Genomic DNA, 25759 nt, shown 5'->3' on the forward strand with positions numbered 1-25759 from the left:
AACTCCTCCACATTCAGCCACTGATTTTTCTGCACTTAGTTGAAGACGAACTTTGGTTTCTGGGAAAACTTTAGAAAGTTTGATAGACTTATGGCAAATCTTTTTTCAGGTTTTTAGTCGACTTCTATTTGTATTTCCTTATGTTAAAGTTTCAAAGCACAAATATTCTTGACTTTGAATGCATATTCACCGAAACATGCCCACATATTGTGGGCATGTGTTGCTACATGTGCTTCAAATGGGAGGTGTGTGTTATATTGTGATGTGTGTGTGTGTGTGAAAAGAAAAGGTAGTTTAAGAAGCACGTTAATGCAGCTGCAAATATTTTGTAAGCAATGGAGAGAAGTGAAAGTTTGTAAGTACTCATTGGTAGGGCTTTAAGGGAAGAAATATAATATGCAGAGTACATAAAGCTGCTCTCTGCTGGTCTCTAGTGGCTCTGAAAGGAACTTTACATTCACTCAACCTTAAAGAAAAGCATTGTAAGAGTTCACATTTCTGGCTACAACACAGTTGTGGTTAAAGGAAATTCACTTTTATTTGTTTCTGGACCGCCCTCTCTCTCACCGGTTAAATACAACATCACAAGTAGCCACACTGAAGCCCTGGACTGTTTGCCAGGGCAGCATTTAACAACAACTTAGTCACAATTTGAACAGCTTGGTTTGTTGATCCAGGATGGAGAGGAGGTTAAGACTGTTTTTCTAGAAAGAACTGAGTGAAGCTGAGGAGCACACTACAAAAAAAATGCCCAAAAAAGTAGCTCAGAAATTTTAAAATTGTATCCAAAGCAAAGTGATGAATTGAGCTGCATGAGTTTCACTTGTTTCATGGGTTGTTCTTTTTCTGCCTGGTTTTTGTTCGTTGGCACACATTTTCTCACCCAGCTATCATTTTCCTGTTGATATATGAAATCCCTTGTTGCATTTAGCATTGTACGCAGTGTTCCAGAGCTCGTCCCCTTTCCAAACTATCCCAGAGACAAGACCAGATCCAATCAGCCAATAGAACTGCAAAATCAGAATTATCAAAACAAAAACCGTGTGGTCAGATCTAGGAACTAATACAGACAGTCCGTAGCTTTGCAGGGTTCGGAGCCGACACACCTGCCCCGCGGCCTACTGGATAACAATCCCATTTGTGGTTTAGAAAATAAAATAAAAACAAAGAAATAATATATGTATTTACACAGATACCCACACATACAGAGTATACACCCATACATTAACGGACTTGTACACATGAATCTGCACATACCCAGACAGCCACCAGAAAACATTTTCGGTGGTGAAATCTCACAGTTGTTCTCACGTCACTACAATCTACGGTCTCCAAAGTCACAGATGAGGGGCAAATCAAATCTCAACTATTTATGTGCTTACGACTGCAAGCGAGCGTTCCCCAGTTGGTACTGGAAACCAACCTGGGACAAGTTACTGGGTGTCGTGGCAGTAAAGTTGGATCTTATAGTTTCTCCCAGTCATGACGGCACTACAGAGACTCTACAGGGTCGTAGCTGCAGTTTTATGTTCAGTGTTCAATAACAAAAGTTTTGTACTTCAAATGTAAAACTAAGCTCTAAGTACATTTTCATATATTTCATCCCCAGTGTCTAATATACCTTTAATCATAAAATATCGTCACACTTTTACAGTATATGAGATGATTGTTACTGTGACTTTAAAGTCAGACTCGCATAACAGACACATAACTCCCAATTGTAGAAATCCCAAACACTTCATGCCTTCGTCTCGGCTCCGTATTGATCATTTAACTTCCAATCAGGCCAAGCTTGCAATGTGAAACTCTTACTTTTGTTTTTACTTTGTCAACAGATACTGAAGGTCTGGGAGAGACCTTGCAGACAGACAAGATTAGTCACTTCAGAGAGACAAGTTACACACAAAAGAACATACTTCCTCCAAACTGACAAACTGTCCCCATTGTAACATTAAGAAAATGTTTGCAATGGGAGGTGACACAAATGATCGGTAAGCCCTGTCAGATCCCTGTTTGATGAGGAGTCCAGTCCGCAGCCACTGCTGAATATGCACTTTCTCCATTTAAAACATAATTTGCATCACACACAGACAAACAGTGTTAAACAGACAGAAACAGTTCTCTGACAGACAGTAGAAAAGCTGTGATAATATCTGTGAGAGCAGTGTGACACCAGGCGGTGTTGTGGCGTTTGTGGCATCCTGTGCGACGGCTTGTTCCCTCAGAGTGAGTCCGCTCCGATGACGGTTTTTGGACGCACTCTTCATTCAAGCGCTGCGCGACTAAAACCACAAACTACTGCCATGGCAACAGATAAACAAAATACTCCGTGTATGTAGTAAAAAAAAAAAAAGTAAAAAAATAAAACAGAACGAATCAGCATGAAGACACGACACCTCGGAGGGTAGGGAGAGCCGGAGGCCTGTGCTCTGTCAGAGGTCCAAGTGGAAGGTTAGTAAGAGCTCAGAAGGTCAGAGGTCAACCTGGTCAGTTCTTGCCCTGGTTAGTCAAAATCCAACTCTGTTCACTCGTGATAACCGTCATTGCAGAGCAGAATGTGGAAATAATTAGAGGGAAATTTATACAATGTTTTACAGGACTAATCTTTTTTTTAACTTTCATTTCAGTTTCAAAATAAAATGCCCCAAACCCCTTTAACACATACAGTATATATATAGATATTAACACATATCACTGGGATTTCAAACTGAAATCATCCCATGATTAAAACAAAAAGTGACTGAACCTTTAAACTCTGGACACAACTGTGGATGTGCGGCCACTATTTAGAGGTTTGGTCAGGTTTAAATGACACTACTTGAGGCATTCCTGTTAATATAATAAAACTTAAATGGCGTTTCCCCAAGGCATATTATACATTCATAATACTAAGTGAGTGTAACTGTGAATGTGCATGTGTGTGTGGCTGTGTTTGTTTTAAATACCTGCCATGAGATATAAATTATCTGCACGAAAGCAGAGTCATGTATGTACATGTGTGTGTGCGTGTGTGTTTGCATGGCTCCTGTCCTCATGACTGAAGCACATTTCCGTAGGAAACAATTGCACCTCATTGGCTCAACCAAGTTAGCCAATCACCAATGACGGAAGCCAGAGCCCCTGGGCCCGCCCCATCGCAGAGACCAGAGGTTGGTTGGTTGTTAAGGAATGTGTGTGTTTGTTGTCTGGGTGTGTTTGTAGACAGTGGAAAACGGGGCCACAGTCCATTCCACTTGCAGTGTCCTCTTGGATGGAGGGGAGGGGATGCGGTTTCCGTGGTGATGAGAGTGAAGTGTCGATAAGCAGAGGAGCTTAAACCTCTGCTTCTTTCAAGCCGATTCGTTCCTCCTCCTGTCAGTCACTGTTGGGCTTCTTCAGGGAGAAGGCCAAGATGTTGAAGTGGTTGCTAAGCTGTTGTACCTATATACGAAAAAAAAAACCCAGAATAAATAACTGTTTTGTACAGCATGTCTATAATATGTCCTTAGAATTGTCATAGTAATGTCATGTAAATGATATATAAATGTCACAACATAACATCAAAAAGATATCATAAAAATGTCAAAGCATAACACATAGTATACATAGTATAGTATAACATGTCGTAAAAATGCCAATAGTACAGCATGTAAAAAAAAAAAAAAAATCAGCATAGTACAGCATGTCTAAAAAATGTCAAAATATGATAGCATAGCATGTTTAAAAAAGTCAGAAAATGTCACAGTACAGCATGACAAAAACAGTATAGTATAGCATGTCAAAAAAATGTAAAAAAAAAAAAAATCATAGTAGAGCATTTTGTAAAAATGTTAAAAAAGTATACTATATCATAGTATAGTATGTCAAAAATCCAAAAAATGTCAGTGTAGCTTGTCAAAAAATGTCATAGTATCACATGTTGTAAAAATGTAAAAAAAAAAAAAAAAGTTATAGTATAACATGTCGTAAATGTCAAATGTCATAGTATAGCATGTCATAAAAAAGTCAAAAAAATGTCATAGCATAGCATGTCAAAAAAAGGTCAAAAAATGCCATAGCATAGCATGTCAAAAAATGTCAAAAAAGGTCATAGTATAGCGTGTAAAAAAAGTCATAGTATAGCATGTCATAAAAAAAAGTCAAAAAATGTCATAGTATAGCATGTAAAAAAAGTCAAAAAAGGTCATAGTATAGCGTGTAAAAAAAGTAAAAAAAAAAGTCATAGTATAGCATGTAAAAAAAGTCAAAAAAAAATGTCATAGTATAGCATGTAAAAAAAAAGTCAAAAAATGTCATAGTATAGCATGTAAAAAAAAAGTCAAAAAATGTCAGTATAGCATGTAAAAAAAGTAAAAAAAAAAATGTCATAGTATAGCATGTAAAAAAAAAAGTCATAGTATAGCATGTAAAAAAAGTCAAAAAAAAAAAGTCATAGTATAGCATGTAAAAATTTTTTTTAAAAAAAGTCATAGTATAGCATGCAAAAAAAGTAAAAAAAAAAAGTCATAGTATGGCATGTCATAAAAAAGTTTAAAAAAAAAAAAAACATCATAGTTTAACATCAAACGTTAAAAAAATGCCATAGCATGTCATAAAAATGTCATGGGTATTAAAAAGTGATAGTGTGTGCACTTCTCCTGTGCAACCCTTGACCAGATGATGGTAAATGGATGAACTGTCTTTCAACTGCTCAAAGTGCTCACCACATGTATCCATTCCTTCCATCCATCCATCCATCCATCCTCACTCAACTGGCACTCACTCATTAAAACTCTGCAACCCTCTGATCTAGGAGTTTTGTTTCAAAATACTTTAAAAAGGTAATTTTAGCTGACATGACTTTTAATTTCTTTATTTAAACAGAGGTACTGTGTGCGTGTGCATGTGTGTATTTGTGTGTGTGTGTTCTTACCACTGACACGCCGTAGTGTATGTGTGCTAGTATGACAGCAGCTGTCCACAGATACAAGAGTATGGTATCGTTGGCAACCACCCCGGTCACCGCTAGCAACACCACTGTCGCCATGGGCAGCAACAGCCAGCTCATCGCCTGACAACGCGTGTTACTCATCTGACACACAATCAGCTTACACTGCAGAATAAACACATTCACACATGAATAAAGGTACGTCAACACCTGAACACAGACAGTTATGTAGCGTGGTTGTGAAATTAGCCGACACTCACCGTGACATTAGCGAAGGCTGTCCCCACCATGAGGTAGAAGATCCTGGGCTGCAGCTCGAGGATGTTGGATGGAGAGAAGACCACCCAAATGGTGGACAAGATGAAGAGGAGGAAGGGAGAGAGGAAGGGCAGGAAGGCTTCGTACAGGCTGCTGTGCTTCAGAGTGTTACTGCGGTGAGCCCTGCAAAACCACACAGGGTGAAGAGTTCAGAGCGCTGCGTGAAATAACAATAATCCATCAATACAACAGAGCCATAACTGCCAACCTCCAAAATAAAAAGGCTTTCCAAACCAAAGCAGGGTCAGAGGGTCCTTCCCACCCAAAAATGCAAGTTTCAGAGAGTTTGCAACAGCATTATTTTGTTAACTACTTTTAAGCTGTTACTCCAGTAAAGTGCCAGACAGAGGAAGGAAAGCCCAGCTGTAAGTTTAGCCCGCACCAGGGACCCGCAACTGACTCATGCACACCCGATGGGTGCCCCTGGGCCATGGAGAGTCAGAGAAGGAGGGAGGAAGTGATGAGGAGGAAAGCGCAGCCTTTTTGAGTCTTAGATGCAGATCATTTTAGATTCTGATCTCAATTTTAAAACTCATTTCAATTCATTAACCAAAACTTTCATTTTATTATTCACGCAACAGAGCTAAGGTACGACCTCTACTGAGCCAGCGAGATGCTGAGAAGCTTGTTCATGCTTTTGTTTCCAGTCGTGTTAATTATTGTTAACGCCCTTTACAATGGCCTACCTAAAAATGCCACTGGAAAATTACAGAGCGTTCAGAATACCGATGCAAGAGTTTTAACAAAAACTAAAAAGAGAGACCATATAACTCCTGTTTTACATAACCTTCACTGGCTCCCAGTATCTTTTAGAACTGGTTTTAAAGTCCTTTTATTTACTTAATGGCATCGCCCCCTTCTGTATAACAGATTCCCTATCACCTTATGTCCCTCCACGAACACTGAGATCCTCCGCAGCTGCTCTTTTAACTGTTCCTAATGTCACTACAAAAACCTTCGGGGATACTTCATTCATTCATTCATTAGGGCTCATACACGCTGTACAGTGCGAGAAACAGGTTGTGATAAGGAAAACGAAAAAAAGGTGTCAACATTTTTCATTAACCAGGAGAAATATGGTAGAATTGTGACCCGGGGAGGAAACTGGGGTCACAATGAAAAACAGGAGTCACCTGGGAAAACTGGAGGGCTGGCAAGTATGAACAGAAGGCTGATTAAAAGTTGACTTACTTCAGGACGTTGTACAGGCTCATGGGTAAGGTCACACTGAAGGAACAGGCTGAGAATCAAAAGACATGAATTGTTATAGCTTCTGCAGTGGGTGAACGAATGAATTCAGAGTGACGAGTCACAGCTCACCGATGATCATGAAGGTGAAAAGGTCTCTGTAGAGGAATCGCCACACGACTGGCTGGTACCATGTTTCCACGCCGACCACAGCAGTGACCAAGTAAACCAGGGAGATGGTCTGGAAGGAGACGAGACACGAGACATCAAGTCATCAGAAGGACGGTGTGTCATGAAGGTGACCGGCGCTAACCTCTGTGTGTGTGTGTGTTCGTATTTGTGCGTCCTGCTCACCACTTGGCTGATGTCGTACCCCCACGGCAGGAACAAGATGCCGGTGTTATATTTCTCCCAGTGAGACAGAATGAATGAGAACAGCACCACCCACAGGATGTAATACAGTGTGTCCACGCCCACACCGCTTTCCCCACGCCCAAATATGGAGTAGACAGTGGCCACAAAGAAGATGCAGGCCCAACTGTCCAGGCCGTGGTCAAACAGCTCCCCTAGTGGTGTGGAGGAGTTGGTGCGACGAGCCTGTTTACCATCAACGCCATCTACACACAAAGAAAAAAGATAGGGATCATGTTTATGTGAACATTTAAATAAAAATACAGTATTTCATACTCAGCCACAGCTGCTGCCCACACTCACATAACTGTAACTCTTTCACAATTCACTGTCACAGCATCTGATCTGAACAACACGCATTTCATCCACACATGGAAGTCATCTGCGAACACATCCTCATAATACACACCACAACGAAGAAGTTGTTTTATTTCAGTGGTTCACAAAGTGGTCAGCTGGATTTTAAACTCACTTTATTCTGGTTTACAGATTTAATGTCTACAAACAAACACAAACAGAGAAAGAATCTGACAGTAAAATAACTATTTATTTGGCTGCCAAACAGCCCAGGGCAAATTTGAGGGCATCTATAGCTGCGGCACTGTCATTGAGAGAGCTGTGTATAATTATAAAGGATCAAATTCCGTTCACCCCTTTGGTGCTTTTATTATAACTTTAAAAGTTTAATTCATTATTTGTGGAGAAATGCTACAAACTGCTGTCACACAGAAACAAAAACTCAAAGTGTGCCTTCTAATGAGAGGAATTATTCAGTGGCTCTTAAGCCTGGAATTTTTTTAGCACCTGTCAAAACATTTATAATACTTAAGTGTCACTCCTTTCTGTGTAAATACTGCTCTGTTATAGTGACTCATCTTGCTGCAAGGACAGGGATGGAGAGGAATAAGGGTGTGGCACAGTCACATCAGTATCTTGAAATTACAATCTCAGTTAACAGCAACTCTGGTGCTTTTCAACCTGGACTCCATTTTCCCACGTCTTTCTGTCTAATTGACCAATGGAGACAACAAGTTTTGAAACTGGTCCAGTATGGAGTGAAACCCCTGCAGCCTGCAGCAGCGAAACAGGCTGTAGTGTAATTTGTGCACTGTCAATTACATCCATTGAAACCCTGATTCCCCCGAGCTGTACAGTACAGTTTAATTCAGTTCGATTTTTTCTGTTTCCACTGTGAAAAGTTGTGGATGGTACCAGTGGAACCGTTCCTAACCGTCCCCATGTTTGGTCCCCCCCTCTGTTGGGGTACCTAGCACACAGATCTGGTACTAAAAGGTGGAGCTGTGAACACTGCAGTCTGATTGGTCAGTAGAGGACGGTCACTCTGCTCAGGGCTGAGTTGTGTCTGGTTTTGAGGCTCATGTAACCACTGTTCATACTGTGGAGAGTTTTATTAGTAAACTGTAACTATAAAATGAGAGGATGTTTTGCTGCCTCTCACAGCAGCTGGAGTCTGAGAAAAAATATACAAAAAAAGTATACAACCAGGATGTTTTCACATCTAACTGGATGAATTATTTCGACCACACCAGAGTTGGTGATCATTTAAACAGTGGAAAAACGAACCAAGATGGTTTGTGTTAGCTTTATTTTTTTTTCTGTCAACTTTGAATGAAGTGTTTTATGATTATAAAATTAGTATTTATTCAAATGGAGTCTGGTGGGTTTGGTGATGGAAATTTGAGCCTGTGACTGGTAAAACAAAGAGGATCTTATTCTTTCACAAAAAGGTCTATCTCAGTTGTGTTCCTACCTTAATGATGTCCGACACTTACAATAACAATGTGAGCCTGTCAGTGGCAAAAACAGGCACTTTTACGAGACGTAAATTGTTGGTGTGCAACTGCCCATTAACGTTACATTGCAGCCTTTTTTGCTGCTGTGGTTTAACTCAATGCTGGAAAGAAAAGTAACCCTTTAAACGGCTCAGGTAATGGCATCAAATGGTGAACATTCAACCAGCATTAAATCAAACAGTTCTCTAAATTCATGACCTGGAGTACAACAATCTCTTTACATACAATTAAAACTGCATTAATTTAGTTTTTGGGTCCTCCACCCAAAATATCTGCTGCAAGAAAACCCTTCTGACAAACATTCATCACATCCACTATAAACAAATATTGACCAGGGCAGCTTGACATAAACCTGCAGAGCCTGATCTATGTGAACTATAAACCAGTGAGCTGATGTTTCGACCAGGCAGGCGTAATAAGTGAGTAGCTGGGAGTAAATACAGGCTGTGTGCAGCATTCCTACACAATTTCATTTCAAATATCCATCCTTTTCCAGACTCAAATTTCCAGACTTCTTAGTAGATTTCTCAGACCATATTTGGCATCTGAGTACAAACAGCTAGATGTTTATTATGTGACTAAAAGGCCTAAAAATACAAGTGTTAACATGCAAGTTCTGACTGTACCCTATTGTATTGCTAAATAATTGTCAGAAGACTGTAGCTAGGTACTGTAGCACATACAAATCAATTAACACCAAAGCTAGACGGGTTCATCTCTGCCGAAAGAGGAAATTAACTTACTGGTGACATTTATAAAAGTGTTATTTTCCCCTAACACATTGAATAAACAATATTGTATTACTGTTCCTCACATACTTTAGTCTTTAAAATCAGTTGAAAAAGGATAAAAAAAATCTAATTTTCAGCTTTGTTTATTCACTGTGTCCATGGAAACAACGCAGCCATAAAGGTTTCCTTACACAGAAAAGACTGTTTATTCTCTGATAACTTCATCACTGCATAACTAATAAATCTTCAGATAAGTTTAATATTTGTTGATTTGTGATGTTATGTATTCATGCAATTCAAAGATACTGATGCATTGAGGTCTTATTGGTCGCGGATGTCTGATTTGGGTCAGTTATGAGACACTCAGGGCGTTTCAGGATGTTTTGAATGCCATGCTATCATGTTCCAGATTAAAGCTTTAAATGTTTTGCTAAAGGGCACCTAAACAGTAACTGCTGCTTGGAAACCACACTGTTATCAGGTCATTAAAAAAAATACATCTAAATTTAAAACAAAACCAAAAAAAAAAAAAAAAAGTGTGACTACTGAATGAACTGATTACAAAGGATCTTTACACTGTGACTTATCAGGAATCCTATCTGACAAGCTTATGTGTCTATAAGCTTTGAGAGAGGTGCATCAAGTGGAGGGATCTCCCAATTCAAGTACTTTTTAATCATTTCTAGGGGGTAACAGGAGGCCTTTGGAGCTCAGGATCCAGAGGGAACTTTCTCGTGGACTTGCACTCCTGTATCTGATTTGTTTCATATCAAAGCGTTTTTAAAAAGCCAAAAACTGAGCCTCACAGGTTCATCATTAGCTGCTGGTTCTAAAGGAATACTTAACCCAAAAATCAGTCATGCCTTGATTTCATGAAGAACATTTTTCTTGCATGCCTCTACAGATAACGGTTAAAATATGCATTTATTGATGGATTGAGGACAACGATTGACAGCAAAACTGTACCAAAACATCTGTTTACAAACTCACTTACAACTCGTGCAGTATAATCTTAAAGGGATAGTGCACCCAAACATGAAAATCCAGCCATTATCTACTCACCCATATGCTGAGGGAGGCTCAGGTGAAGTTTTAGAGTCCTCACATCCCTTGCAGAGATCCAAGGGGAGAGTGGGTAGCAACACAACTCCACCTAATGGAGGCTGACGGCGCCCCAGATTCAAACTTCCAAAAACACATAATTGAAACCACAAAATATCTCCATACTGCTCGTCCGTAGTGATCCAAGTGTCCTGAAGCCCGGACATAAAAAGTTGTTTGGAAAAACGTCATGTGAACTCTGTTTTTAGCCTCACTGTAGCCTGCAGGACGAGCAGTGTGGAGATATTTTGTGGTTTCAATTATGTGTTTTTGGACGTTTGAATCTGGGGCGCCGTCAGCCTCCATTAGGTGGAGTTGTGTTGCTACCCACTCTCCCCTTGGATCTCAGCAAGAGATGTGAGGACTCTAAAACTTCTCTAAAAAATACATGCATTTTTGCTAAAACCTTCACTGAAAATGAACCTTATCTACACTCTCTTCAAAGCCAGACTCCAATACAATTGACAATGTATGTGTTCAGGAAGCACTGACTCTGGATAAATGAGACTTGGATTATACTGCAGGAGCTGTGTCAGAGTTTGTAAACAGATGTTTTGATAATGTTTTGCTGTTGTTAAATCTGACATCTAAAAATCAATGTTTGCTGTTTTCTGTGAAAGTATGCATGTTTCTTCATGAATTCAAGCTAACATGACATGGCTAATTGATTTACAAATGGTGAGTTTGTAGCTGAAGTATTCCTTTAAGCAGGAATTACAGTGATAGCATCAGCCAAGCGAGTGATGGGAAAGTGTTTTCCAGCTGCCTCAACTGTCCTACTTTTTCAGAATATCAAGACATACCACTATGCCACTAAGACAGGGGATAAAATCAGCATCATCCACCAGCCAAAGTCTGGTAAAACGTGCAAGCAGCTGGTAAATTTGTTTCACTCACCAGCCACAAAATCAATGGTACTGTATTGAGTAGCTGGCAAAATTTGAACATTCACTGGACAAAAATTAATTTTGCACCCTGCACCAGATGCACAGCCATCAGCCACAAAATTAAAACCCCAGGGAGGTGAAGTGAATAACATTGATCTTCTTGTTACAATACAATGTTCTGCTGGGACGTTCATGTGGATGCCCCTTAACACACACCATGTACCCAAACACTGCTATAGACCAAGTACCCACTCCAACCTCATGGCAATGGCCCCCCAGCAGGACAATGCACCATACCACACCACCAACACTGCCCTGGAAATGGTCAGAGGAGTGTGACAAAGAGCTTAAGGCCAACCTGGCCTCCACATTCCCCAGATCCTAATCAGATCAAACATCCATGGGGCGCAACCAGCAGGACTCAAAGAAAACTGCTGCCAACGCCCTGGTGCCAGACACCACAGGACACCCCAGGGGTCCTGTGTCCATGCCTCGACAGGTCAGAGGCCCCACTGTGGATCGGAGTAGGCGCTGACCTGTCGAGGCATGGACGCAGGACCTCAGAAGTACCAGCATGCCCCTAAAAAGCTCAATCAGGTTGAGACCTTGAGGTCATTGTTACATTCCTCAGGACTCTCCTGAACAGTTGGCAGAGTGGTATGGCGCATTGTCGTGCTGGGGGGCCACTGCCATCCAGGAGTGCTGCTGCAATGAAGAGGTGTACTTGGTCTGTAGCAGTGTTTGGGTCGGTGGTGTGTGTCAAGAGGAATCCGCATGAAAGGCAGGACCCGAGGTTTCCCAGAAGACCATAATCAATGTTATTCACTTCACATGTCAGTGGCTTTAATGTTGCGGCTGATCAATGTAGACTGGATGTCTTTCAAGTGCTTACAGCTAAAACCACAGACTGTATGTCTTGTATTTTTTCACTATGAAATCGTTCTCGCAAAGCAGTGAATTCAATGATAATCATGCTAATCCATAATATGGTGTCAGTTTCTACCTGATGCAAGAACTGCAGGATTTTATGTCCCTTGTAAACAATCACACTTTATCACAAAGTACCTGGTTTATCAAAGGAAATGTGATGAAACAGAATTAAATATATCAAAACCTACAGGATATCAGGAGCAGTATATCTGACTTGTACTCCAGCCTTACTGGTTATGAATAGAGTCTGATTTTAAGAGTCACTGTACAGAATACATTCCATCAGGAGGAATTTGCCCCTGCGCCCCTCAAGAGTCCGAGAAGAACAACACACATGGGCTGCAGGGGTGAGGACTCACCGAGTGTGTAGGCCAGGAAGTTGAAGATCCCTGCAGCAACCCAGACCCAACTAGGCACGTGTTCATGTCCTGCAGCTGAGACACAAATAATGTAAACATGAATCACACAGCTACACAGAGAGAAATTGAGAGCAAGAGATTAAAGGGCTGTCGACACCGAGGAAAATAACCTTAACAGTGACTGTAAATATATCGTTTTAAAAGATTTATTTAATTCAAGTGGATGGGCCACACCACAACTATCATGACACCAATGAAAACAGTGGTGAACGCTATCACTGGAATCACTTTCAGAACAATTCCATTTATTGTCCATTTATTTAAGCTGCCGACACATGCGGTGCACATGCTTTGTGCTGAATGTTTACAGAAAGCTATTGTTCATCAGTGTGGATGTCGACATTGTTGACTTCATAGTCATCGATCTCAGTGAGGACAGTGAAGATACAAAGAACTCTGTAGCCTTTTTACATAGAGATTGCGCTATCAGGCCGCCATAGAGTCCCTTCTTCATGTCGCCTTTGCATTTTTACACAGAACCAAATGATGCTGACATCATGCTACTCCAGTATGTGATTATAGACTGCATGCTGACATTGTCGAATCAAAGGAGGCGTAACAGGCGTAACACGTAACACAACAGCGCCAGCCTCTAGTGAGACATAAAACATACATGTTGGCAGCACTTTATATGTAATAACAATCATTTATCACCCCTGTTATATGACACTGATCTCATCCTCTGGCTCGGAGGTTAAGGAGCTCCCAGACCTCACTGTTTTCCCTATTTGCGGACATTTTCAGCCATTGCTCTTATTTGAGTTAGCTGCTAACTGCTAACTAGTGTTGCAACAGTATGAGATTTTAACAGTATGATAAGTGTCTCAGAAAAGATTGCGGTTTCACTGTGTCACAGTATTACAGAATCTTACTATATAATGACGAAAACTCTGTCTGTGTGTGTGTTCCACATTTTTCTCCTCGCTGACTTGGTCAATCCATGTGAAATTTGGCACAGTGGTAGAGGGTCATGGGAGGATGCCAATGAAGCAATATTACATCAATTGGCCAAAGGGGGGCGCTATAGCAACCGACTGAAATTGCAAACTTTGAATGGGCATATCTCATGCCCCATATGTCATAGAGACATGAAACTTTGCACAGAGATGCCTCTCCTCATGAGGAACACATTTGCCTCAAGAACCCATAACTTCCACTTATATAGATTTTCCGCCATTTTGAATTTTTTGATAAACACTTCAAATCGATCTCTTCCTGGGAAGTTTGAGCGATCTGCATGAAACTGGGTGAACATAATCTAGGGACCAATATCTAAAGTTCCCTCTTGGAAAAAGTTGTAAAACTTACTAAAACTGAGCTTCTATAAGGCAATGAATATTGCGGAGGGCGTGGCTCATCACATAAAGGTGTTTAATATCGCAAGGGTTTCACCCATCACCACGCAACTTTGTTGAAAAGAAAAATGCTTAAAAATGGTTAAAATGTGACCGATCGCGGTGGCTAACCCCTTTGGACCAATGCTGGTTTTTTCTTCTAATTTTTTTGGTATGACTAAAGGCCCGTTTCCACTGCAGGAACTTCGGGGTAATTTTACCCGGGCCGGGGCTGTTGGTGCGTGTCTCCACCGCAGGGACCACCCCCGAAGGACAGAGTTCTGGAACTTTTACAGGGGCTAAACAAGTCCCTGCCTCGGAGTAGGTACTCAGAACGGCCCTGAAAAGCTCCTGGCTGGGGCTTGGGGTTTACTTGGATATACTCAAGGCGGGATGCGACGTCAACAGAAAGCAACAAAATAGCCGGCATTTTTAAAACGAGTCATAAGAAGAAAAGCAAGAAATGTGCCGCGACGCCCCGGTCAAAATGGTTGCGCAACGATTACGTCACATCCAGAGCCCGGTAACTTTACAGGAACCTTCCTCCTACTCTGCCGCACAGTGGAGACACGGCGGTTGAGAGGGCCGAGTGAGAGGACGTTCCTGTAAAGTTCCTGCCCCCCAAATAGTACCAGGAACTTCTTCAGTGGAAACAGGCCTTAAGTCATGGTATGGTATGCTGTAAATAATCATGGAAACTGTCAGTGTGTCATTCTGTCAGTCAGTTATTCTGTCTGTCCCACGTTTTTCTACTCACTGACGTGGTCAATCTATGTGAAACTGCACAAAGGCATTGAGGATTGGCATAGGTAGAAGGTGACAAAGCTACCAATGGGTATGGACTAGTTTATATAATTAGTCAGAATGACCCTTAAAGGAATTAAAAAAAGGAATTAAATCTACCGCGGTGGGTCGCACGCATGACATGTTGTCAAAACATCCCAACTGTGCTGTCCACGATCCCGTCCTGCCAGCTGTTTGTTTGTTTGTCTGTTTATACAGAAGTCATTTCGGCACTGTCTCTACCTCCAGTCTGGGCTCAGAGGCGATACAACTCTGTCCCCCATTCCCTGATTGTACTTTTAAACAGGACGGTGTAAAATTCCTGCCTTGAAGAGGTAGTGAAAAAGTGGCTTGTGAGGATCATATCTTTAGGTGAACCATTAACATGCATGTATAATTTCCTGACAGCAAATACTCTTGTGAGGACATGGTGACCAGTCTTTGTGACGAGTCTAAAGGTGACAGTATGAGTCATGTCTGCCTGTGTGTGCTTTTATTTTGTACAATCATGTGTGTGAAAGGTGAGTCATTATACGAGACAACAGACTGATGGGGCAGAGTATCTTTAAGGAGCTGTGCGTCACTCTCTGTTTATGTTGCACAGATCATGTTGTACATGTTAACAGTCATAGGTCAGTGTGTATGTTTGTAGGAATGTCATGGGTTAGTGATTACTCTGAGCCACCATGGGCACTGATGTGTCAGCAAGTGATGGACTTTGCCTTTAATAAACAAACTCACCAACATGAAGCCTCCAGTTTTCTCTCCACCCTCTACACAGATGAGCTGATTCTCATCTAAGACAAAATAAACTGAACACACCCTCATGTACTGCTCAAACACAACTATGGGAAAAAGAAGCAGTTTAAGGGACAAACCTGAGGCAGTGAAATCAAAGTCGTAGAAGGCCAACATGAGGAAATTCAACACAAGGAACATAAAGCCTGTGAATGTAATGAGGTTTGGAGCCAACCATGTCGGTAGAAACTGTTGAGGAAGAGACGGACAGAGACAAAAAGATAGTAACAGTTAATTAACACGTCATTCAAAGAGTCTCCTCATCAGAATACTGACACTTAATTTTAGAAGTAGACAGTAATTATTGCTGTCACACTTTATGGACAGTTACATAACTGTTAGGCTGAGATACTTTTAGCACAGGGGAGTGAATTTTGTAAAACACAATGTCATAGAGACAGATAAAGATTGGAAAGAAAGTTTGGTATTTGACTAACTGGACCCCATTTTCACATGAGTGTGATTGCTGTGTTCACACTTGCCCAAACAAACCGCACGTCAATGTACATCCACTTAAAGTGTTTGTTTTTGCCACTGACAGGCTCAGATTGTTATTAAAGAGCGTGCCAACATTATGTAAAGGATCCCTACAGAGAAATTAAATGTTTCTTTGTACCTTTCACTTGATCTGGTCTGTTTGTTCACGTGTGTAACCAAGTCTCAATTAGAAGGCTCATTCTGAAATATCATGAGAGGTGACTTGTTGCAGGAAAAACAGCAGCGGACACATTAGTGAGAGGTGATGAGAGGAGTGATGGGAAGAGTTTGTCATGTTGGAGTACAGAAAGTGCAGCTCAGTGTTATCTAGAAGATTTTCTGTGTCACTGCTGAATATTTAGCTGATTATCACAATGTGGAGAAGTCTGCAAGATTTCAGAGTGAGACTTCTCCTTGAGTGCGACTTGGTTACACACGATACCAAACAGACAGCATCACTCAAAGGTCACGCACTGATGATAAAATGTTGTCACACAGTGTCAGTGGCAAAAACAAGCCCTTTAATGGACGAAAATTGATAATGCACAATCGCCAGTACAGATTACATTGCAGTCTTTTGTTTCTCTTTAAACTGGACCAATTTCAACAAGAGTTTCTCTCATTAGTCAGTTAGACACAAAAACATGGGAAAATAGCATCCAGGTTCTTTTGACATAATGATCACATTAAGGATGAGCAATATGATCAAAACCTTCAGTATGTAATTTTACATCACAGTAACAGTATTTATCACAATACAGTGACTATTCTGACAGCACAGTTTATTATTTACTTCTTTTATTGGGATCTTCCACACAAACAAAAAACACTTTCTCACATGAGACAACAATAAAGTTAAAAACAAATCTCGAAACAGTAAAAATAAAATTCTTTCAAAATAGAAGCTTTAAGGTTCCTGAGAACGATAATTTCAAGTGTTACAGGTTTCTGTATTTACAGCGTCACTCTCCTCCTCCATGTCTGCCCAAATCACATTACCTTGTGAGACAGCTGGTTTCACAAGATCACGTGGTGACACAAGACTCCAGCCCTGATTTCCTACATAGTCTGCCCTGAACAGCTCCTGTGGTACAAACTGTATTGCCAAATCTCTACTGGTGGACACATTTCTACTCTTCGCAGGTGGGGATACTGGTTGGGAAATTTGGTGTCGACAACAAACATGGCTTAATAGAGACAGTTTCAAACACAAGTACACAAATCAGCTTCACTATAACTCACAGCATTCACAGACAAACACTTGTCTTTATCTGGACACATTTTCCCCACAAATACAACATGCTAATGTTATTAGCACAAGCCTATGGCATTTTACATTGTATAAATTAGCCCAGCGGCTAGCAGAGATTTCCTCTACTCACATGAAGCCAGGATAAATCCCTGAAGGATAAATCACACACAAGACTTAAATGCTATTTTAGTGGAGGCTTTATTGTCTTCACAATTTATTGTTTATTGTCTGTGAAATTAAAGTAAATAAAAGCTTTGTTTCCACTGAGGGAAATGGTTTCAGCTTACAGAAACAGACAGGAGGTCTGCGTCTCTGCATTTCTGGGGAAGTACATGTCAAGCTATGGCGTAGGCTTAAGTTAAGTTAAGTCCCACTGATTGTCGCACAGTGTGTGAAATTCGTTCTCTGCATTTGACCCATCCCCTGAGGGAGCGGTGAGCAGCAGCGGTGCCGCGCTCGGGAATCATGTGGTGATCTAACCCCCCATTCCAAGCTCTATGTCGACGCAGAGCCTACGCCGTAGGTATGGCGTCACAGAAGTATAGATTCTGCCTTAGTCCCGGCTATATGTTGTCATATCGCCCAGCACAAATTCACAGGAGCCCAGACTCACTCAAGTGCATTTATCTCTGCTTTCAGAACAACACGGTATCTCCAAAGGCCAGAACAAGCTATTACAGAGACTGGCGTGTTGTGACATACAAAGGAGGCGGAGGTGGTGGATAAGGCCGTCTTGTTACTGTATCACAGCAGACGGTTGGAAACCTCATTAATGATGTATGCCCACCCACACACACACACACACACACACACACAGCTCAACAGGCCTTTCTCACCTTCACCACAAAGTTCCAGAAAGGGTGCATGACGTAGACAGACAGGGGATTGGAGTCCACTGCGCTGTACTGCAAAGAGACACAAATCAGATCAGTCAGGATGTGATTATCAAACACAAACAGTTTATATATGATTCATCTCATTGCAAGTCAACTGCAGCTTGTAAAATGAAGGTCATATGGCGTCACGTGTAACTTGTTTACTGGATCATTCTGTTGGCCTGTCATCATGCAGATCAAAACAAACCTGATCCCAGTCTCGGATACTTTATCCAGGCATGTTGAAAATGTGTGGGTGCTACAGCGTAATGTAACCTCTCTGCTGCTCACGCAAGTTCAGATGTGTGTAAAGGTGATTTTTGTGTGTTTGGTTATGCTAAGCTTCCCAATAAAGAATAAAAATCCTGCCTCTCTGGTGCCTCCCAGTTTTCTTGGAGCACTTTTTGGTTTTAGATTTTAAACTTACACCTAGTTCACTTGGAAGGGGACTCAGATCTGCATTTTCAGGTGGTTACAAGAGATTTAATTATTGATTTTAAAGGTAGGGTCTGGAGGAATTTCCAGTTGCTGTTTGTAAACACACATTCAAATTTGGCCCCTCCTATCAGGCTCAACTCTCCCGGGTGTACGGAGCCCGGAGGTACGGAAGAAGGCTTCACAGAAGAGGTTCAGGCAAGGCTCGCGCTGGTGCGCGCTCGGACACGCTCGGGCATGGCACCTGCGCTCTCTCATTGGCTGGGGAAACCTCCGCCCAGAAGCAGTCCGAGCTCACAAAAACATCAAAATACAGTTAAAGGGCAGGAGCTCTGCAAACAGAGTCACCACCACTCATCAGCAGAAGCCCATAGGTGATGATTAAGCAGGATTTCATTTGTATATATCTATATTTTGTTTTGTTTGAAAATCCTCCAGATCCTACCTTTAAACTGCACTGGTGTCATAACTGCAGTAGACTCTCTGGAGTTCAAATGAACCACTACATACCTGTGTTTGCACTGAAGCAGTTAATACTACAACAGCCATCTGAGGACACGCAGCACTCTTCCTCAACCTTGGACAAGCTTCTGCTTGGTCTGAATCGTCTGATCCATTATCATGACTTTTTTAAATAAGCAATAACAAATTACAGGCCTATTGATAATAACTCAGACACTTCATTTAAATGTCCACCGTGGCTTTAGAGAGTCATGATGCTGCTTAATATCAAAAGACTTTGTTCCTCAAATCAACAAGATAACCAATGTGAATAATCATCACCACGTACACAATGTCATCTTGAACAAACAGAACTGTACATACACGCACAAACACAGACACACAAGTTGCTTTCACACCAAGGGAGGCAGTGGTTTCTGTTAAGTGTGACAGATGTGAGAGGCAGGAAGATGGATGACAGCTTTAAAGACGGAGCGAAACGATCAGCGGCACAATCCCTCTCTCTCGTGTGCTTTTGTCTGTGTGCACCTTTATTACAAACACTGCGTCAAAGAGAGTCCATCCATTCACTCACATTTGTCATTTTTTGTTCTCCTCCAGACGCTGAAGCTCGAGCACAGCGGCCGACACGTGGACTGAGCAACTTAAAAAGCAATTATTGGAAGAAAAAAAAAAGGTCCTGCATGATAAACAGCTCACGGAGCAGTTTCACTCGGTAATTAAAGAGAGTCTGGACGACCTACACCTGAGTCATTTAAGGACAATGAACTGGAAAATACAGAACTAAAGAAATATATCGGTCTAAGAACTGTTGCAAAACATGTGGGTTAAAATGACTGAGGATATGAGTGCATGAAAACTGACAGTGCACAGTCTTAATGGGTAACAAGTATTTTTTTATCCGGATCATTTATCCCATGTTTTTGTGTCTAAATAACTACTAGGAGGTTTTGAGTTAGACGACTAAACCATTCGGGGCAAGTGTGCACCACCAATGTACGTCCACTGAAAGCGCTTGTTTTTGCCACTGACAGGCTCAGATTGTTATTATACATGTCTGACAATATTATGGAGATGATCCCTACAGAGATAGAGCTTTTTGTCCAGGACAAAGATTCTTTTTGTGCAACTACAAAACAGCCTTAACATCACTATTGCCAAACCCACCAGACTCCATTTAAACAAACAGTAATTTTTTCATCATGAAACACACTTCATTCAAAGTCCACAGAGGCAAAATAAAACAAAAAAGGCCATCTTGGTTCATCTTTCGACTGCTCTAACAATAACCAACTGTAGTTTGGTTGGAATTAGTCTGAGTGGGCAGAAGTTCACTGCATAGATCAGCCTCTTATTGGGCGGAACGAGCCACCCACTGAAGTCCCGCCCTACCACCTCCGGTTGTGTAGCAGTTTTCAACCGTTTTCAACACGTCCTTTACTAACTTTTGCGGTGTTTGATCTTGCGGGGATGTAGCCATTTTTCTGCCATGGTTCGCGTCCTGTAGGCGATATTTTTGTGGGCGCATTACACCAAAACCTGTTTCCACCCGGCAATATTTTTGCAAGTGCACCGTTGCTGTGGCACCGCCCAGAATGATTGTGATTGGTTGAAAGAAATAAAAAAAAGCCGGGGCATTTTTGTCTCCAATCTTAAAGTGAGAGTCTGCGCAACCACACCTTTCTTTTCTTGAGAAAGGTCTGGTGAGCGAGACTAGGTTGGAATAAACCCTTAATTCCCCCAGTTAGATGTAAAAATCTGCTGGCTCTACACACGCTAAAATTACTCTTTATTTAAATGTCGTCTGGTGGGTTTGGTGTTGTCAATTTTGGGGCTGTTTCTGGTTAATTGAAAAGGATCTTACTCTTTGACAAAATGTCTATCTCTGTAGGGATCCTCTCTATAAATTGTCAGACACTTATATTAACAATCTGAGCCTGTCAGTGGCAAAAATAAGGGCTTTCATTGGCTGTACATTGAAGGTGCACAATTGCCCCCAGTGGTTACATTGCTGATTTGCTGCTGCTGGTCTCGCCCAGTACTGGACCAATTTCAAAATCGCTTCTATTGCTTGTATGATAACTAGATGGATACGCAGTGGTGTGATATTGATCATAAACTACTTATATCTACACGTATCAAAACTGGATAGCATTGTGTCCTTTAACAGCTGCCACTCCTGTTTCCTACAGTCCTCCACAGCCAGTGACAAGACAACAGGCTCTTTGTATCTGTGCTGCCACACTGATGCGCATCTTTATGGGCATTAAATAAACAACACAACATTTCAGTAACATTCAGAAAGGATGACACTGTTTCAAACCGTTCAACGACACAATTCTGTGGTCGCAAGAATTTCTCAGAAAAGTGACTTCACTTGTCACCGCCCGTTATTGTCGGGGCTTCCCATCACTGTGCAGGTTCAAGTTGAGTGCTTTCACTGAGTTATCCTTCACAGCAGCTACTTGAGTCACTTTATCAGCTGTGTTCACAATATTAGCGAAATAATTGGCCGTCAGTACAAAGAGGAGGCATTCAGGGACTCTCTGAAATGTGTGGAAACAAAATGTAAAGCCTTATCTTACACACAGGCAATGCCGAAGAGAAAAGATGAGCTAGCTAACTACTAGCACAGTTGCGCCAATGTCAAGCTAAAGACGGCAAACAAGGAGACTTCCGGCAGTCACTTTCAAAATAAAATAATAAAACTAAGCTAAGACTTTATTAACAGCAGCTCAAGGGTCAGAAGCAAGAGGGAAGAAATGGAAAAGTTATTGAGTGCTAAAAGGATTAAAAAAATACAAATAAGATAAATTAATATATCTATAAACACTATATCTATAAACACCTTTCACTTGTACAAATATGAATAAGTCGATGACTGATGGTTGCATAGGATAACTGAACACACATGGTGTGTAGTATATTTACTGTTAATAAATAGAAATATAGCCTACAAATGTTTTTTGCACAGTAAGTTGTAAATTATTGCATGGTAGGAAACTGCACAGCCGTGTTACACAGAATAAAAATATAAACGATGTAGATAATGTACATATATGTCTATGTGAATATGTATGATTGTGTCCAAAGATTGACACTGACATTTAAGATGTGACTTTGCAAAGTTTAAATAACATTACTTTTATTCCATCTTGTGAAGGGCTCTTTGCATGAGTAAAGTATACTCTCAATCAACAAATATAAGATGATACAGGCGTTCCTCAGGGTCATCGTCCTGACCTGTGAGACCTGTGAGTCGTTGGCACTTTTTAATCTATATTGCCATGTAAAAAAAAAAAAAAAAGGCATTTTATTTTTTGCAAAAACCCTACAGTGTGCCTTGGGTTGTTATTGAAGGAGATCTGCACGTTTCATTCTTATATATAGTATACTTTACGGATGCAACGAGCGCTTCATGAGATGGAATAGACACAGTGCACCTGAAGTATCCAAGGAGCACCTGCATGTGACTACTACTACTCCTTTATCATCATTATTATCTTTATTTAATGGACTTATAATGCTGTTTTACTTTCGTTTTTTAAATCTGAATGCTATAGAGTCAGGGGTTAGTGAGAACGGGAGCATAAACATCAACAGTATGGTCATAGCAGCAAACATAAACAATCAAAATGAAACTGAGCAGATCATACTTTTGGTAACTGACAAACTTAAACCGTGCTTTTATTTTCCTAGGACGTTTACACGAGCTGCTGGTATGGCGCTAGCTCACTGTGGCTGCCTTCACACACGTTTTGCCGTGGAAGCACCCTGCAGATCGTGACAGCTAGCTGTTAAACACACTGTCGGCTCAGTGGCTAACGTTAGCTGCTAACATGCTATACATCATACCTTGTACTTGTCGAAGCCCGCGAGCTGGTCCTGAGTGACATATTCGTAAAGAGCCATGGTGGCGCTGTCTGGCTCCCCGGTGAGATAGATATATATCTCTTGCCTTTGGAAATGTAAGTCCCAACCGTTAGCTGCCCACTCGAAGCACCATCTAGCTTAGCCGCTGTCGTTCACGCCGGGTGAGGTGATGTCGAACATTTGGGCCCCTCCTACGGAGCGTGAGCATCCAGCTGGCCGGAGCTCACTAGCGCCCCCTCTGGCCTGGAGGTTTGCGATTAAAAAAATAGGAAAACCCTAATTTAATCCGCTCGAATGCACAAAAATGATATTATTTTAAATAATTATTGTGTCTCTAGAGGAAAACGATATGAATAACAGTTGCTGAGGTGTCGCATTTTTGTTTTATTTGTGTTAATTCATCACTACGGTCTGATTTCTATTTCTACGCTCTTAAACGTGACGTGGCTTTCCGCTCCGACCGGAAGTTACAGACAGATCTGCCTGTTTTGTGCCGAGCAGCTAAAGCGTCGCTCAAACCGGGAGAAAAAGCCAAAATTAAGTCATAACGTAAGTAATAACATTAGTGAAACAACATTGCAGTATTTTTAATTTTGTAATTTTCTTGACGCTTTATATGTAGCGTTCCCTGTGTTGGTCAGTTCAGATAATGCTGCTTGTATTAGCTAGCTAGCTAGCTAGCTAGCTAGCAAGGCTAACGTTACGCAGATTGATTTTTCAAATAAAATGTCACCATGTAATCACTGATAAAGTAATGATTTGTACTCCGATAAATCAGATTATTTTCACATTCACACGCAAACAATGCATGTATAGAATCCAGTGAGTGGCATGTCAGGTGTAAGGATATCACGATCTGTCAGATGGCAATTACATTTACATAGCACATTTCATGACACGTAGACTCAAAATGCTTTACATTGATAGCAACATATAGAGGAAAATACGAGAACATAACACATCAACATATATAAGAAATGAGCATAAGCATGAGTCATTAACATCAATCTTTACTTCTGGTTTTTGAATGATTTTTTCTTCTGTCCAGGCAGCCATTTATTGCATTTTCCCCCAACATAAGGATTAAAAACTGACTTCCTGAGATCATAAACATGAATATCATGCCTACTATTATTGTGAATATTAAATAGCCATGTGTGCAGCTTAACTTCATCTAAATGGATGCAAACAAGTGACTGAAAAGTTAAAAAAAAATGCATTCAGATATCCCAAAGATGGACAGAGATGATGCAAAGTAAACATGAGTTAATAGTTAACTGATAAAGCATGCAGAAAACTGAATTGCTCTTTATCTGCTCTTGACTAAATATACTTTTCTTGCAATATACTTTTTTCATACACTTTTACTAATATGTCTCTATCTTTGCAGAATGGTGACGGACGTGCAGCTGGCCATATTTGCCAACATGCTTGGCGTGTCACTGTTCCTGCTGGTTGTGTTGTATCACTACGTTGCTGTCAATAACCCCAAGAAACAGGAGTAGAATCCCCACCAATATGATTGGAGAGGTGAGTGCAGTTTATGTCTGCGCTAACAGGGTTCAGCACTTTGGTATCTTTTTTTTTTGTGGTTGTCGATATCTAAGTTTTGTGTTAAATTTGCATGAAACACTCAGAATTAAAGGTCATCACGGCACACGGAGAGACACTTAGACTTTCCAGTTCAGTACATGGCTTTAAGTTGTCATTTGATAATAGAGCATCAGCAAAATGTGGAGGAACCATACTTAAATGTTTGTTAGTGACCTCTCTTAGTCTTGTGTCAACATCAAAACAGATTCAACCACAAAACAACTATTCCTTCCAGGGTTGTTTCCTGTGAACCTGCTCACAGTCTTTTCCTCCCCACAGGTGAGATGGGACTCACTGCCACCACCATGGAAACAACATTCCCCACTTCCAGTCCCAAGAGATGAATTTCTTTGTTATATTGCACACTAGTGTTTTTTCTAATAAAAATATGTGAATGCCGTTTGCATTGTTTCACTTATTTCTAAAGTTATTCTGCAGCCTCACACTTAAGATACATTCTCAATGACTTATTATAATGTTAAAAAAGGGAGTTGTTTTTCCAAGTTGATTTATTCAAACTTCACGTTTGATTCAAGTTCCAACACAGTATCATATCAGTCACAGTATAAGTAATTTGGTAAAAATCAGTCCATATGTCACTGGGTTTAGGATATGCTTATTACATTTATAAAGACACGTCTTGTAACTGTTTGCTTACACAAAATATTTATAATATGAATATATATATATATATGTATGGTAATAAATTACAGGGTCTTACACTGGTGAGCTGTGGAGCATAAAGCTCCAAAGGAATGTGTCAGGGAAATTATATTCAATACACATAATATGTAGTGTGTGTATAAAAGTATTAAACACCCTTTGGACTTCATCAGGTTTCACTACTTCGACTGTTTTACTTTTAAATCACTTGTGTGACTAAGATGATGTGGAAAGTGTCTGACATCACAGTTCTCTGGTGGGCTGCTGCAGACGCAGCCACTGCCAGGCTACATTGGATTTGGTGTCCTCTCTCAGGAGGGTCCATTTCACACTGATAATGAGGGTGGCCTGCTGTAGGCAGATTTACACTTGTGCCATCTTTTTTCATTTTCGATAACCGTCCTTATTTTACAGGTGCTTTTCAGAAGGCTGGGTACCTGTACAGAATACCTTAAGGTGTTCACCGATGTATACGAATACCAATTAGTGATTAAACTCGTCAAATGATT

General features: G+C 40.8%; 3 protein-coding genes across 3 annotated transcripts in view; 1 reads left to right on the plus strand and 2 right to left on the minus strand.

Annotated features, from left to right (window-relative positions):
- The window catches only part of agbl5 (AGBL carboxypeptidase 5), a 370120-nt gene that overhangs the window by 316023 nt on the left and 28338 nt on the right, over window positions 1–25759 (minus strand). The window lies entirely within an intron of this gene.
- On the minus strand, window positions 520–23225 carry selenoi (selenoprotein I). Its single transcript, XM_049590175.1, has 10 exons — window positions 22977–23225; window positions 18186–18254; window positions 15701–15809; window positions 12646–12720; window positions 6767–7029; window positions 6545–6653; window positions 6416–6464; window positions 5167–5347; window positions 4892–5071; window positions 520–3420 (listed from the first exon to the last, which is right to left on the minus strand). The coding sequence occupies exons 1-10, from the start codon at window positions 23031–23033 to the stop codon at window positions 3313–3315; spliced, it is 1200 nt and encodes a 399-aa protein (XP_049446132.1). The 5' UTR covers window positions 23034–23225; the 3' UTR covers window positions 520–3312.
- ost4 (oligosaccharyltransferase complex subunit 4 (non-catalytic)) lies at window positions 23540–24987 on the plus strand. Its single transcript, XM_049590212.1, has 3 exons — window positions 23540–23543; window positions 24385–24524; window positions 24867–24987. Exon 2 carries the CDS (start codon window positions 24386–24388, stop codon window positions 24497–24499), a length of 114 nt encoding a protein of 37 aa, XP_049446169.1. The 5' UTR covers window positions 23540–23543; window position 24385; the 3' UTR covers window positions 24500–24524; window positions 24867–24987.

This window comes from Epinephelus fuscoguttatus, linkage group LG11 (assembly GCF_011397635.1).
Source record: "Epinephelus fuscoguttatus linkage group LG11, E.fuscoguttatus.final_Chr_v1".
NCBI lineage: Eukaryota > Metazoa > Chordata > Actinopteri > Perciformes > Serranidae > Epinephelus > Epinephelus fuscoguttatus.

Coding starts and splice junctions, on each gene's coding strand:
- ost4 (XM_049590212.1), top strand. CDS start 24,386: ATGGTGACGGACGTGCAGCTGGCCATATTTGCCAACATGCTTGGCGTG.